The sequence below is a fragment of the Zalophus californianus genome, chromosome 1 (genome assembly GCF_009762305.2).
Source record: "Zalophus californianus isolate mZalCal1 chromosome 1, mZalCal1.pri.v2, whole genome shotgun sequence".
Lineage (NCBI taxonomy): Eukaryota > Metazoa > Chordata > Mammalia > Carnivora > Otariidae > Zalophus > Zalophus californianus.
Window position 1 is genome coordinate 1,721,590 of NC_045595.1, and position 15,599 is coordinate 1,737,188.

Consider the following 15,599-nt stretch of genomic DNA (forward strand, 5'->3'; position numbering starts at 1 on the left):
AAGGTGTTCGTACCTTCCTCACAAGGGAGCCACAGCTGGGCCACTGGCCCTTTTCAGGAAGACCAAGTCTGTAGAGCTGATGGCCCAGCCAGGCACTAGCTTTGTTTTGGGTCTCTGGTCCCTGATGGGTTAAGTGTCTGTGAGCAGGAACGGCTTGTCCTTTTTCTTTTTTTAGCATAAAAAGCAAACACACTTATTTCAAAAAATCCAAACAATGCAGAAGTGAAGAAAGTAGCCGGCAGGGAGCCCTGGGTCCTCCCTTCTCTGGACCACATCTCTAACTTCTGTCTGCATCTGTCTGGGGGCCAGACGGAGCCCCGCTGAGCAGCGGGAGGACCCCGAGGGCTGGGGGTGGGCTCGGCCCTCCTCTGTTCCCATCGCAGTGACAAAGCTGGGGCACACGGGTGGTCACAATAGCCCACGACAGGTTTTGTATCAGCTGGGTCTCTCCGTTGAGGCAACGGAGGCTCAGAGAGGTTAGGGAGTGGCCCAAGGTCGCACAGCAAGGGGCACAGCTGGAATGCAGCCCCTGCTATGGGGCAGGCCTCCCGTGCAAGGGGTCTCCTCCCTACTCGGCCGGCCCGCACAGCTCACCTTGATGCGCTCTATGCCGGCTTCGATGCGGAGCTGCTCCACCAGCTTCCGGGCCTGGGCTATGTTGTTAGTGGCTGACATTGTCTGCCATCAGCTCTGGGCCCCTGTTGTCCAGAGAGCTGTGGGGGGAAGCAGAAGGGTGTGAGCTGGCTCGTGAAGCCCCGGCCCTGCGGCCGGAGGACGCCCCTCCCAGAAGCCTCCACCTGAGCCCCGGCACTCATGTGCCCGGGGTCGAGGTGGGGGCGGTGGGAGGCCCAGCCGAGCCGCCTCCCACGGTCCCCCCGGTGCTGGTGGGGGGTAAGTGCTCCCCAGATGTGACCACCAAGCCTTTCAGGACAGTTCACCAAACCACAGCACCGACGCAGGGATGACTCAGAACGAGGCACTCATGGGGCACTTTCTCTGATCCCTGCCCTGCTCCGTGCCCCCCAGCACCACTGACCCTGGGCAGGCTCCCTGTCTGGGGGCGTCCTGGGCACATCCCTGGCCTCCACTCTTCGATGCCAGGATGTCCCAGTTGTGACGGCCACAGATGTGTCCAGACATGGCCCGAGTCCCCTGGGGCAGAGTTGTCTGGGTTAGACCCTGGCTCTGGACCACGGCAGGCCACCCGGGAGGCACTGTGTGCTGTGGGTCCTGGGTCTGGCCTCCCTTCCTTCATCCGTGTGCTCATTTGCCCTGGAGGATGGCCCACCACGTGCCGGGTACTGCCCTGAGAACACCCCGCTAAACGCGGCTGAGCGCAGGGGGAAGCCCCTGGTTCCTGTCCGTGGGGGTGCCTGCCTCCGACTTCCCACCCCAGGCCCGGCTGTGACCTGGGCCCCCACAGCAGGCTGCCCGGGCAGCGGTGCTGGCTCTTACTTCTGGCACGGGAGAGGCTTCTGGGGATGGGGGGGGGGGGGGGGGATTTATGTCACCAGTTGGAAAAAGGAGCCCGCTTGGTTTTGCAGGGTTTTCCAGAGCTTTCTGATGTGTTGGAGCGGTCGGGACAAATGACCACAGACCCGGGTGCTGAACACAGCAGGAATTTGTTGTCCCACATTCTGGAGGTCAGAGGTCTGAGATCCAGGGGTGCGCAGGGCCGGGCTCCCCCTGTGACGGCCCAGGGAGGGTCCTTCCTCCCTCCTCCAGCAGCTGGTGTGGCCACATCACTCGATCTCTGCCTGGTCCTCACAGGGCCTTCTTATAAGGACACCCTCATCCATGACCACCGCTCTTCCTAACTACTTGCATCTGTAAAGACCCTATTTGCAGTTAAGGTCCCATTCTGAGGTTCTGGTGGACATGAATTTGGGGGGGACACTATTCACCCCGCTACGCTTTCCTTGAGTGTGGGTGGAGTGCTCCGAGCAACCCACTCAGGGCAGGTAATGATTGCAGATAAACCCTCTTCCTGAACCCCGAGTAGCCCTTCCACGAATTCTCCGAGGACTGCTGCTCAGTGTGTGTGTGGGGGGGTACTTGCTGCTTCAGTGACCAGATAGCACCCAGCGGTCTGCTCGCGCCCCCCACACCTTCAGGAAGTGGGTGTCACGCCTTAGCGGTTCAGGGCGGGTCAGAGGGCCTCCCCACCTGCTCGCCCAGCGAGAAGACCAATCCTTTACCGCACCAATGATCCCAGCTTTGCTAGTGTTTGAGGGTGACCTATTTTCTTTCCCACATATTTTTATTGATTTGTTTTTTAAAAACTTTAAATTTTTGAGATGCCTGTTGATTCCCATGCAGTTGGAGGAAATGACAGAGCCTGTGAGCCCCTTGCCCGCTTTCCCCCACGAAGACGTCTTGCAGAACCGCAGTCGGCATCACAGCTGGGAGGTCCCCGACAGGCACAGAGGACATGGGGTGTCTCTCCTGCCCCAACCCGCCCTCAGCCCCGGCGACCCCCGATGTGGTTTCCTTCTCCAAACTTCCGTCATTTCAGGACCGGTGTGTAAGTGGAACTGTGCGGCTGTACGGTTGCGGGCTGGCTTCCCCCCGCGGGGCCCGGTCCTCTGGAGACGCACCCAGGCTGCCGCGCGCATGGCTAGCTCCCTGCCGAGCGGCGGTCCCCTGCGGAGGGTGAATCTGGCCGGATTCCCGTTTTTGGCCGTCACGGTCACCGCCGCCACAAATCGTGTGCAGACTCTTGTGCAAAGCAAACACAAGGCTTTATTTCTCCGAGATAAACGCCGAAGATGTAACTGCGTGTTCAATTCTCAGAGAAGATGCCAAGCTGCTTTCCAGAGCGGCGGCGCCACTTACATTCACACCAGCGGTGTATGAGTGCTGTTAATGTGTTTTTACAATTCAGCTGTGCACAGATCTTCCTGTTCCTGAAGGCCGTGAAAATCCTACTTTCCCCACAGCCTTTGTTTAGGGAGCATAGCGCTGCTAACGGCTGTTCGCGCCCCCCAAGGACGCCGGGCCATGTCTGGGACGTCTGTGGTCACCACGACCAGGGGAGCTCCCGGTACCGAGGGGTGCGGGCCAGGGTGCTGCTCAGCCCCCACCGTGCCCGGGACCCCCCAGAGGACGACCTGCCCGGGTGTCTTCAGCGTCCAGGCTGAGGAAGCTCCCAGGAGGACCCGCTCGGGCGTCCGTGCCGACACAGAGCCCAAGGTCAGGAGTCTGGGAAGATGCTTAGCCGGGTGACGCGCAGCACCCTGTGCTCTGTCACGATGCAGTGGGCACTGTCCGCTCGGGGGTCACCAGACCCAGGAGCTGCACAAAAGTAAAGGTTTCAGCCTGCCTGCCTCCCTCCCTCCCTTCCTTCCTGCCTCCTTCCCTCCCTCCCTTCTTTCCTTCCTTCCTTTCAGTTTTAATTATTTACTTAAGTGATCTCTACACCCAGTGTGGGGTTCGAACTCATGACCCCGAGATCAAGGGTCACATGCTCTTCCGACTGAGCCAGCCAGGCGCCCCAGATTTCAGATTTTCAAAACATTTTCTACTTAGCAATAATAATAATAATAAAAATGGGCCATTGATACACACACCACCTTGGGTGCATCTCCAGGCAGTTATGTTGAGTGAAAAAAGCCAATCCCCAAAGGTTACGAGACGTGCATTTCCATTTATAGAACATTTCTGAGATGAGAGGCTTGTCGGGGTGGAGGATGGATTCCCTGTTCTGGGGGTGGAGGCGGGTAGGCCTGGGCAGGAGGGGGCTCCTTGTGGCGCTGGAAACATGGACTACCTTGGGGGGGGCAGTGGGTTCACGCCCCTGCACGTGCGATAACCTTGCACTGAATCACACACACGCACATGCACACACACACACGCACACGCACACACGCGAGACCACAGCAACAGAACAAGGTAGGTGTGTGGCGGACACAGAGCGAATGATACATGGACTTTCTCTCTGATTTATTTTAACTGCATGTGAATCTAAAGTGACCTCCATAAAAGTCTCAGAAAAAAGATCATTCCACACGGCCTGGCTCCCTGTCCCTTCCGGCAGACATCCAGCCCCCTTTTGGGTCAGAAAAGGCCTGAGTGTGTCTGTTCTGGGAGCACAGAGCCCACGTGTGGGTTTCCAGAGGGCTCTGATTCAGCAGAGTGCTTCAAAGCAGCCACAAAACATCCAACTCAGGGAAAACTGCCCTTGGTTGGGCTTACAAATACCTAAATTACTCAGCGCTAAATATAGATGCGTACGGAGAACAAACGGGCTGGCCCCATGGCCTGTTTTCCTTGGAAGGCCAGGGAGTCCTGCCTGGCATCCACACTCAGAAGTGTCCACCGGGACCCTAGGACCCCTGCCCCCCTGGGGCCACCCCCAACTGTGGCCTCCCTCCGAAGCACGAAGCCCCTAAGTGTGGCTGGCTTCCTGTTCCAGGCACAATGTCCCCAAAGGCTCCCTCTGGGCCGGGTTATCACCCCAGCCCCAGAGGACGGCCAGGGATGGCTGCATGGGGGGTGTGTGTGCATGCACATGAGTGTGTGTGTACTTATGTGCATGTGTGTGAACATGTGTGTGTGACTGTGGGTATGTGAGTGTGCGGGCGAGCGGGTGCACACGTGCGTGTCTGTGTACAGACGTGTGCATTACACCTGCATACGTGTGCACGGACGTGTGCACGGACGTGCGTGTGAGTGAGCGTGCTGAGACGCTGGGACCAGACACCGGTTGCGTCACCGCAGTGCATGCAGCAGACTCAAGCCCCATGCCGATGGGTGCCATAGCCAGTCACTGACTCATGACCCAGCCGTGGCCCGGGATTAGGCCAGCTCCAGCAGAACAGGCAGGGGCGCTGAGTCAGCCTAGGGAACATTCCTCACTGGTTGCTGCTCCACAAGAAGCATGTGATGGCGCCAGGCGCCCGACCTGGCCAGACCTGCTGGGCCCGGCAGAGCCTCACCGGCCCCAGGAGCCCGGCACAGCCTTGGCAAGCTGGGGGACAGGAGGGAGCGGGCGGGGGCAGTCTGTCCCGGCCCTGACTCCAGGTCCTGCTGCTGCCGAGGCGCCAAGGGGCACGGCTCGGGGGACATCACCCGCCTCCGCCTGGCCTCCGGGTAAAGGGCCAGGAAGCCATGCCGAGCATAAGGGGCTCCTGCACGAGATCCTCACGTGGGTGTGTGTGACAGGCAAGGACAATGGAGGTCCCCCGCCCTGTGGTACATTGTGAGGCTGTGGTCATCATTAAGAGAGGGCAGTCACCCCCAGATGGAACAGGTCTGCCCTCACACACGAGGCTCCAGCACACACAGGGTCAGACACACCACGGGGAGGGGCAGGACGTCTTCCACGGTGGGCTGTGGACGCGGCAACACGGGGAAACGGTCAGAATGGGGTCTCTCCCGCCCGGCACTGCTGACACAGGGCTGGCTCGTTCTCTGGGGGGCGCTGTGGGGGCTGAGCGGCGTCCCTGGCCCACCCCTCCGTGCCAGGAGCACCCCCAGTCCTCATGGCCACAGACGTCCAGACATCGCCCGGCGTCCCTGGGGGGCAGAGCTGCCCTGCGTGAGAACCACTGGATTAGATCAGACCTTTATTCCACACCCGAAGAGATTCCATATAAAGAGCCACAGAATAAGGAAGAAAATAGAAATAAATCAGTAAAGATGTACAGAACACTTAATCACGGAGAAGTTATGATGTTCCAGCAACTGAAGCAACAGAATGAACGGGGAAGATCGGCAGCTCTGATCTTCTGTAAAGGTGTCGAACTTCACGACAAACGCTAATTAGCCTGGAAACCAAGACCACCGAGCCAGGAAAGGCCACGGCAACACAGAAGCTGACGGGCGACCCCTGGACATGTCAGCAACATTTCGGCTGGGCCCAACGGAGAGGCCGCGCAGGACTCACTGAAGCTATTCAGGTAAGAAGTACTTTAACTGGTAAAAAATAAAGTGAGCAGAATAGCCTCACGAGCAACGGAGGGCAGCAAGTGGGAAGACAGCACCACGAGCTGTCCCTTCACTTACCCACGGTGCCGGGAAGGCGAGCGGAAGAGCACCACCTGACACACTCGCTCCACACTCCCTGGTCCTGTAACCCTGCCTCAGCCTCCTAAACCGGACACCAAGGACTCCAAGGGCGTCCTTTCCAATCTTCTGCTTGGGCATTCATCCCAAGGGGGGGGAAATCAAAGGAAATAAGAAACCGTGTACGGAGAGGCGTTTACAACTGCGTTATTTGTCACAGCGAGAGCTCAGAACCAAACCACAGGTCTTGCTCTGCGACGGGGGACCGGCAAATTCAGCGGGACATTTCCCAGGTGGAACATTACGCAGCAGTTATAAATGGTTCATAAAAAGGCGGAGCACCAAGGGGGCACGTGTGAGAAGAGAGGCCAACAAAGCTCCAAAGTTCGAACGTTCGGTCATCTACCACTGTGTTAAAATATACATATAAAGGCAGACAGGAACCTCAAAGTGACAATTTTAAGTAGGCCCTACGCCCAACGTGGGGCTCGAACTCATGGCCCTGAGATCAAGAGTCACATGCTTCACCCACCAAACCAGCCAGGCGCCCCTCAAAGTGACAGTTTTGTTAGGGATGGTTTTTATAACTTCCTTCAATGAAATGTTTCCCATTAAGGTATAATTTGCATACGGTGAAATTTGTCCTTTTGGGCACACAGTCAATGAGGTTGTACAAACACATCCTGTCATGCAGCTGACACCACCCTCCAGATCCAGACCCCATCCCCCTAAGCCACGGCCCGTGTTGTTGCTTCTGTAGTCAGCCCTGGCAGCTCCGATCTGGGAGGTCTGCACACAGAGTCACGCCGTGCGGGCCTGGCTTTGTTCCCTCAGCACGAGGCCCTGTTGTGGGGCCCACCGGCACGCCGCTCCTTTTCGGGGCTGTGTAGTATTCCACCCAGGGACACAGTGTGGTATGTTGGCCCATTCGCCAACTGGGCAACAGCAGGGTCACTGGTGATTGTGAAGAATGCCCCTATGCGTGCTTGCACTCAGGATCTGTGGGAGCCCACGTTCCCAATCCTCCTGGGTGAACACTGGGCATGGGATTTCCAGCTACTCAGGCAGGTGTATGTTTAACTTTACAAGTTAAATAGTTTCCAAATTCACAGCACTAGTCTGTACTTGGCAATAATCATAGACACGGAGTTACAAACATAGTACAGAGTCCCGCGTACGCTTCCCCCGACGGTGACCTCCTACGTGACTGTGGGACATCATGAAGCCGAGATGGGGAGGCTGGCCCACGCCGTGCTCAGGTGTCACCAGCCCTCCCATGACTCATTTCTGTGCAGAATGGATTTCTGTCCCTACCCGTCCCTCCAGGAGGGTCTGGGGGCCATCCCTGACCGAGTGCCGAGCCCCTTCCTCCAGAGCTCCTCATGGAGCTGGGCCGCCTGCCTGCAGGCCTGCCCCACACTGCCGCGAGACCCACGGGGCGGATGAGGCTTGGCATAAATGCTTGCTGAGCAGATGGATGGGCAGATGCAGGTGAAAAAGTGTGATCAGAATTGGAGGCAGCATTGGCCGGGAAGTCTGGGCTCCCATCTGCAAAGCTATGAGGTGGCTGAACCCTTGTGTTTATCAAATCCTAAACATGCTCGGTCAACAGTGGGGAGGCCAGGGTCTCTTCCCGCTCTGCACCTTGGACACCGGGGCCAGACTGTTCTCTGTGATCATTGCCCCGCCCCACCCCCTCAGTGCCAGGAGCGCCCCCGTCATGACAACCACAGAGGTCCCCAGACACTGCCCCATGTCCCCTGGGGGCAGAATCTAAGTCCTTTATCAGAAGAAACTGTGGCTTAGAGAGGCTCATGTGGGCAAAACATAAAGTTCTTTTGGAACTGAAATGGTAATAAATGAAAATAGAAGCTTGTTTCAAAAAGGGTTTAATTTTCTTAGCATCCAGCGACCTTCCGTGACTGGAAGTCACACAGGCGAGCTGCCCCTTGAACTCAACCCATCACACTTTCGAAGCGGATGAGGCTGCAGGTGCTAGAGAGGGGAGAAGTGGAAGGGGGAGCCGAGTGGAAGGTGGCAGGCCTAAATTCTGCACAGACCTCGAAGCTGTGTGGCTTCGGGAAAGTTACTTCCCCTCTCTGAGCTCCAGAGAACTCTGCAGTGCTCAGAGCGACATGCACTCCCTGGGCCAGGCCTGGCAAACCTCCAGATCCCCAAGTTCCAGTGCCAAGGAACAGGGGTGCCCAGAGGCCGGCAGCCACGGAGGAGGCCCTCTTTGAGGCACCTGTGGCAACTGCTAACCATAAACACAGCTGCTGGAGATACGGAACCAGAGACAGGGTGCCCTGCACATTCTGTGCCCAGCGAGGGTGGAAGGGCCGGTTTGCTGGAAGCTATTGAGAAATCGCGCTCCCCACGTAGCTGCTGCGCTGTGGTGGCCACTCCCCTCAGATGCCCAGGGGCCGGGTGGGACAGGTGTGAGCGTGATCAGAGGCACTCCGGCCTCTGCGGACCCTCAGCTGCAGGGTCTGCAGAGCCCCCAGAGCTTCAGGTCTCAGGGAGAAATGGATCAATTTCAGGGCACCTCGTTCCAAGGGACAAAGGTGGCCGCTGGCTCCTGAAGGTGCACCTGGCATGGCTGGAAGTGGGTTCACGTCCCAGCTCTGCCCTGACCTGGGTCTTAGCTTCCTCCACTGGAAAATAAGAGGGCTGTTCTAAAAGCTGAGAAGGGTTCCCAGTTTGTCACCGGGTGGTTCTAAGATCCAGATGATCCACGTTAGCGGCTTCCGCCGACTAAGTCCCTCGGACTTTGAATAAAGACCTCTATCTGCCGATTTTGGCTTACACCACAGTGGGCCCGCTAACATGGACAGGCTCTCCTGCTGAGGGCAACCAGAAGAGCTGGACAGAACACAGGCATATCTGCTGGAGGGCACTGGAGGATTATTAGCGAAGAATTTACAGCTAACATCTGGGGGAGGACAGAAGCCCAGGAGTCTGGCTTTTGGGGTAAGTTTTTCCCAGGACGGAAGGTTTGCTAAGAGGCCGAGTGGTGCTTCCATCAGCCTTACGAGGCTGGCGATACGGAGACTGAGATCCAGGGCCCTCCAAAGGGAGAGTGCTGGGCAAAGTCCCCCTTGGTACAAACGGGGAGAACAAAGCACTGCAGTCCAAGCATAAGAAAAACTCAGATGTGGTGGTGTGGTATCAACACAGGCAGGCACTGTGTGTGTTTTTCTTGGGCATTTGAGTGAATGGCAATTTCTGATTAGACTGTATTTTTTAAAAAAGATTTTATTTATTTATTTGACAGAAAGAGACAGCGAGAGAGGGAACACAAGCAGGGGGAGTGGGAGAGGGAGAAGCAGGCTTCCCGCCGAGCAGGGAGCCCGACGCGGGGTTCGATCCCAGGACCCCGGGACCATGACCTGAGCCGAAGGCAGACGCCCAACCGACTGAGCCACCCAGGCGCCCCTAGACTGTATTTTAGATGGAATTTAATTTTACTGTCACTTTTACCGTAGGTGACATTACCTGAGAGAATTTTCCCAAATAATCATACAAAATTATGTGGTCCCTGCATTTATTACACACACAAAAGGATAGGGGTAAGCCGGATACAGGTAAACCCTTAAAGCGACTGCCGTAGAGTGCCGAATAAACCCAGTCCCTGGTACTGGACTGAGGCAACCCTAGATTGTGGGCAGCCCTAAATGCCAGGCACAATTTCACCCTCTCTGGTGAAAAACAACATCATCTTAGGACTCAATTATTCCCACAGACAGGTCGGCAAGCACAGTATCGAGCACACAACCAGCAATAACCAGGCAGACAAGGAGGTAAGGCCCCACAAACAAAAACCAGCAGGAATAACGGGCAAGATGAACAGAGTCACAGGGGTTCCCGACACTGGAGTTGACAGACACTTTAAAATAATCGTGTTGATTATGTTCAAGGAGACACGCAGGTGAGACTGGGGTTTTCGCAGCATGGGACACTACAGAAGAAAGGGCCAGTGGACGTGTGTGTAACACCCACGTCTAAAACGTGGGAACTCCGCGGAGAGAATGGTATTATTAAAGACGATTAAGGGGAAAGTTGGTGAACTGGAGGACAGTTCAGGGAAAACATCCAGAACAAAGCACGGAGACGCAGAGGGGAAGGAGAGACGGAACAGAAGGTGAGAGACGGAAGCAGTAAAGGAGTAACGCCCGTGTGACCGGAGATCTGGGAGGAGAAGAGGGGGGATGGAACAGAAGCGTCTCTGAAGTGATAACAACAGATAGTTTCCCACAAACTGAGGATGAAACAAAATACTACTTTCAGCCACAGATTCACCTAGAACCTCAGGCAGGATAAGCATCTTAGACACTGACAGAGAACTAGTCATAAGCCCAGGAAAAGGTGCTCCCTGATTAGTTGTCAGGGAGATACAAACGGAAAACTGTAATGGGAGGCTCCTTCGTGAGCACTATGGGCGCGAGAATGAAAAAGACTGGCAACTGTAAATACTGAGGATGGCGTCAAAATGCTGGAAGTTTCACGCGTTTCTGAAGGGAGCATAAAACAGTACAACCACTCTGGAAAACAGGTTGGCAGTTTCTTAAAAGGCTAAACACGTACCTAACCTATGACCCAGCAGTTCTGCTCTTAGGGACCTGCCCAAGATAAACAAAAACATACTTCCAGGAAAGGACTTGTACGAGACGTTCATACGTCTTTATTTATAACAGCAAAAACCGGAAGCAACCCAAATGCTGCCAACAGGAGAACAAATAAACAAACTACGCCAGTTCATGCCATGAGATATGGTGGCACAATGACAAGAACAGCCTACCGAGGAGAGGAGCCACACGTGTGAATCTCAAAAATATTTTGTCCAGCAAAAGAAGTCAGACAGCAGAAACGTTTTATGTCCTGACGGAGGTGTTGGGTGTTCACAGGTGTATGTTTGTCAAAACTCATCCAGCTGTATATTTAAGATCTGTTCATTTCACTGACGTGAATCACACCCTAATAAAATCGGTTAATTACAAAGCAAGCAAACATAAGCTGCTGGAGGGAAAAGCACCCACCATCAGGTGGACTCAGTGAAAACTCTAGACCTGGTGAAAACGGACTTCCAGATTTAAGGTGAAATACAGACATTTCCAGACAAACAGGAACAGACAGCCTCTTCAGCAGACCCGCCTTGTTAAGGTAGAATAAGAGGGTATTAGAGAAACTTGAGCCCAGACGGAAGGGAGGAAATGTGTGAAGGAGTGAAAAACCCGGGCCAGAACTTGATAAAATCACTCAAGAGTTCTCATGGTAAACGCAACAGGGAGTGGAAGCCCCCGGAAGCGCCTCAGCACCCCAGTCACCAGTCACCAGCTCGCTGTTCACCTCCAACCAGTTTTTCAACAGCTGCTCTGGGCGCCCGCCTTAAACATTTTAGGATGCTCCCTTTTGTTACGCTGTTTTGGTAATTGCACCCCAGCGACTGCAGCCCTGGGTGCTGCTCCAGGAGGCTGCTAGTGACATCTCTGGATTGTGTGGCTTCACACGCAGGAGAAGCGAAGTCAGCACCTGAAAGCTACATATGCACCTGCATCTGGCCCAGGGCCAGAACGAGAGACCCACGGCCGGCTGTCCGCAGAGACTTCTCTGCCCGCCGGGCCCCCGCACCCCCGGCACTGCCTGCGGCCTGAGCAGCCCCCTGTGCTCCCTCCATCCGTCCTTCGGACAGCTGGAGCCTGACCCTCCCTTATGCAGAAACCGCGAGGGGGCCCTGCTCCCTCACAGAATCAGGTGCAAAGTCCGAGCTTGTCACGCACTGTCCTCTGCTGGGAATTCTCCCGCCAGCATCTCTCCTGCTGCTGTGGCCTGAATGTGTCCCCCCAAATTCATGTAGAGATCCCAAGTCCCAAAGGGACAGCGTCAGGAGGTGGGAACCTCCTGAATGGGAGCAGTGCCCCTAGAAGGGGCTAAAGAGACTTGAGTTCTCTTCTTCCGCCATCTGACCCCACTCTCTGGGTGTGGGTGCTCCCCAGGGAATGCAGCGGGCCATCCTGGGCCTCTCTGCACGGGTTCCCACCGTGCGTGCCCAGGGGATCAGTACTCCTGGACGCCTGCCTCTTCCAAGGGCTGCCAGTGCCTTGGGCATGGGGTCCACGTCTTTCTCCAAAATATTTTCTGCCGTGGCCCCCTGAATCACCTTTCTAGGAGAAATCTCACCATATGACTTCTCTGCTTAAAACCACCCCCAAGCGAAATTTTAGAGAAATAGGACATGTGACCCACGTGGACGCACACCCCGCGTGGCCTTCTGTGTCTGGTTCCCTCCCTGAGCGTCGTGGGCTTGGGGTCCGTCCCCGGGCCCGCGCGTGTGGGCGCCTTGCCCCTGTTCGTGGCTGAGTGATATTCCATCATGTGTGTGGAGTAACGTTTTTAAGCAAACGCTTTTTACAAGAAAAGGAAGAAAAAGAAATACCTCATCTTGCCGCTGTTGAAACCCAAGCCAGTGCTGTTTTCCCAATAAGAACTAAAACCAACGAACGGCTTGCCAGACTTAGAGCATGACGTGGAAGATTCGTGTTTCTGGTGGGTGGGCAGGAACACGGAGGGCTAGTCTGCGTGTGGTGCTGGGTGATGGCGTGCAGACCCAGTCCTGGGCACGTGCCCTGGCTCTCTGAGCCCCGGCTTTCTCATCTGTAAAACATGGAGCTGGAGAAGTATCTGGTTTGTTATATAGGTAATGTAAAGATGGGGGGTGTCTGGGGGGCACAGTCGGTTAAGTGTTTGACTCTCAGTTTTGGCTCAGGTCATGATGTCAGGGTCATGAGATCGAGCCCCGCGGGCTCTGTGCTCAGCGGGGAGTCTGCTTGGGATTCTCTCTCTCTCTCCCCCTCTGCCCCTATACCTCCCCAAAATATATAAATAAATCTTACAAAAATAAAAAAGATGGTGCAGCAGCTTCATCCTGTGCAAGCCACGCACACAGGAAGCTCAGTCGGACGACTTTACGCATGCCTGTGAAACCATCGCCTTCCCAAGATCATGGGCGTATCCCTCACCTCCCAAGGCTCTGAGTTCCCCAGCTTCTCTTGCTGCTCAGAAGCCGAGCGCTTTCTGGTCATTCTGACCTCACCTTGTGGATGAGGCATCAGAGGCCTGGAGACAGGCAGAGGTTTGTTCAAAGTCACCCCCCAGCAACTTGCAGAAACGGCAGTAAAGAGTACCAGCAGTCCCTACCATTCGTCAGGACCATGATGTCCGGCACCACGAAGGACTTACTGTGCCCATTTTCACGTTTGCAAACTGAGGCTCAAAGATGTTTGCATGTTAATAACCTTCCTGAGACCACGTGGCTGGTGGAGGTCGGACCAGGGTTCGAATGTAATTCCCAAACCAGGACTCATGGGGAGATGAGCCCTGGGGGCCGCCTGGCCACATCCCGCCGCATTGCCCTGTCCCCCTCCGTGCCAATTCCCTGTGGACAGAGGCAAGCTTCGAGGTCAGGGCTGGCGTGGACTCTGTATCCTCCACGGCCCGTGTACTTGGCGGAGGGCTTAGGGAGTGCGGCCTACGGCGCTTCTGGGTCTGAGGGTCTACGGTTCCAGGGTTCTCAACACCCACACTGGTCCCAGGAGCCTCAGGACCACTTCTTCCGTTGGGAAAGGCCTGGCCGCTGTGTGTGCTGCGGAGCGCTGCAGACATCGGGGGCCCTGGGGCACTGGGGGCTCCGAGAGAACCCCGAGTGAGCGTTAGTGCCAAAATGTCTTAGCTGTGTGCTTCCTGTCCAGCAGCGTGTAGGCGAAGCCGGGACTCCGAGTCCTGGGAATGTTTTCCCACGGACGAGAGCACACTTCCCTGCCACCTTCCCGCAGCATGGCCTGTGTGAGTCCGAGAAACTGGTGCGTTCCCTGGAAGGCATGTCGCCTCGGCACCCCGTGGAGGACCCCCTGGGAGGGCTTCCCAGGATCATATTTCTGTCTCCTTAGCCCTCCTGATGGGTCTCAGTGAGTCGGACGGAGTAACGGGCGCTCAGGCTCAGCTCAGGCCCAGACGTAGCGGGCTCTGAGAGGTCACAGACGCTGCATCGCGCCAGGGTGCTTAGCATGACAGCATCTGGACCGCCCACAGGGGGATGCACAGCAAGCAGACACCCGAGACCCCCTGGGGGTGCGCAGGCCCAACCTTGGCATGGTGGCATGCAAAGCCAAGGTGCAGACGGGGCCCTGCAGGGATCCCAGGGCTAAAGCAGGTCTGCTCCCTGCCTTCCCAGCACATGCCCCGGGCTGCTGTCCAACCCCCCCCCCCCCATAGCTGATGCAGCCTCTCTGTTCCGCCCCCCGGGGTGCCGACTCCACCCCCAGAGGTGTTTTCCAGCTTCACAGGAAGCAATGACAGCCAGACAAAAATGCCCGCGATCCCTCCGAATTCCACACATAGCTCTCATAGCTGGGGAGGGCGCCACTCCCGGCCCGCTCCAGGAGCCCGCACCCCAGCGGCCTGGGCCGGCTCCTTACCAGAAGAGGAAGAGTGCCATGCCAGTGGAGGCTTCTGAAAGTTGGCGGGCTGGGATGCGTAGCAGGAAAAGAATGTGAAAAATGCGCCTGGCGGGGCAGCGGCCAGGAGGGAAGGGCCTTCGAGGAGCGGCTTGCGGGCCCTGGGTTCTGGTGGCCTGAAGGTGGTGCGGCTGAGGACCCCTCCTGGCAGTGCCCCCCACCCCACTGTTTAAAAGGAGGGAGGTCAAGGATGAGGTCTGGGCTGTGGGGAACTGTGTTTCTGCACCCAGGGGGCTCGGGCTTCTGAGAGCCAGTGGGAGGCCGACACGGGGCACAAGGAGCTGGCCGGCCAGTGGGAGGCAGCTGTGGGGGGGGTCTCGTGTGGGCAATTCCAGGCTCTGAATGTTCCCTGACAGCCCTGGGGCCCCTTGGGGAGGCCCGCTCACATCTCTTCTGCAAGGTGCAAACTCGCCAGGCCCAGGGTTGCAGAGGCGGGCCCGAGGCTAACTCCCATGCTGGGGAAGCAAGGCCAGGTGCTGATGGCACCTGAAACAAGGTGAGCGGGGCTTAGGAGTCGGTCCTTCCAGGAACCCACCGCTCAACCATCCCGTGTCTCCCACACAGAAATGTCTTCCCGAAGCGGCAGGAGCATCAACGAGCCCCAGCCTCCGGATCCAGGAGCCCCAGGGCAGCACTCCTCAGAGCCAGGGGCCGTGTGCCTGCTGGAGATGAAAGACGTGTGGGGGGCTTCCCTCTACGATGACTCCCAGTGACTGCGTACGATCCCTTGGCCTTGAGTGTGGGTGGGACCCGAGTAGAGGACCCAATCTCACTCCAGGGAAAGGCTCTGCCATGTGGTAGCAGCGCCTTTAAGAAGGGGAGATTGCCCTTGGTGGGCCTGATCGAATCAGGGGAGCCCTTAAAAGGGAGGAGAAACTATCTGAAGCTTGAAAGGGATTTGGTGCAGAGAGATCCCTGCTGCCGGCTCTGAAGATGGGGGGGTGGGGGGCTGGGGCACGGAATGGGGGCGGCCGCTAGGGACAGCCAGCAAGGAAGTGGGGACCCCCGTCCTGCAGTTGCAAGGGGCTGAATTCCGGAGCAATCTGAACAGGCACAGAGGCCTCAAGCTCCAGAGGAGACATT

At 56.7% G+C, this 15,599-nt stretch overlaps 1 protein-coding gene across 3 annotated transcripts in view; it reads right to left on the bottom strand.

Moving 5' to 3' along the window:
- Positions 1-15,599, bottom strand: part of GNG7 (G protein subunit gamma 7) — a 120,400-nt gene that overhangs the window by 5,633 nt on the left and 99,168 nt on the right. For all 3 annotated transcript variants that reach the window (XM_027582598.2, XM_027582599.2, XM_027582600.2), the window contains one exon: positions 595-713. In XM_027582598.2, the coding sequence (XP_027438399.1) occupies positions 595-675 (81 nt within the window). In that variant the 5' untranslated portion in view covers positions 676-713. The remainder of the gene's footprint in view (positions 1-594; positions 714-15,599) is intronic.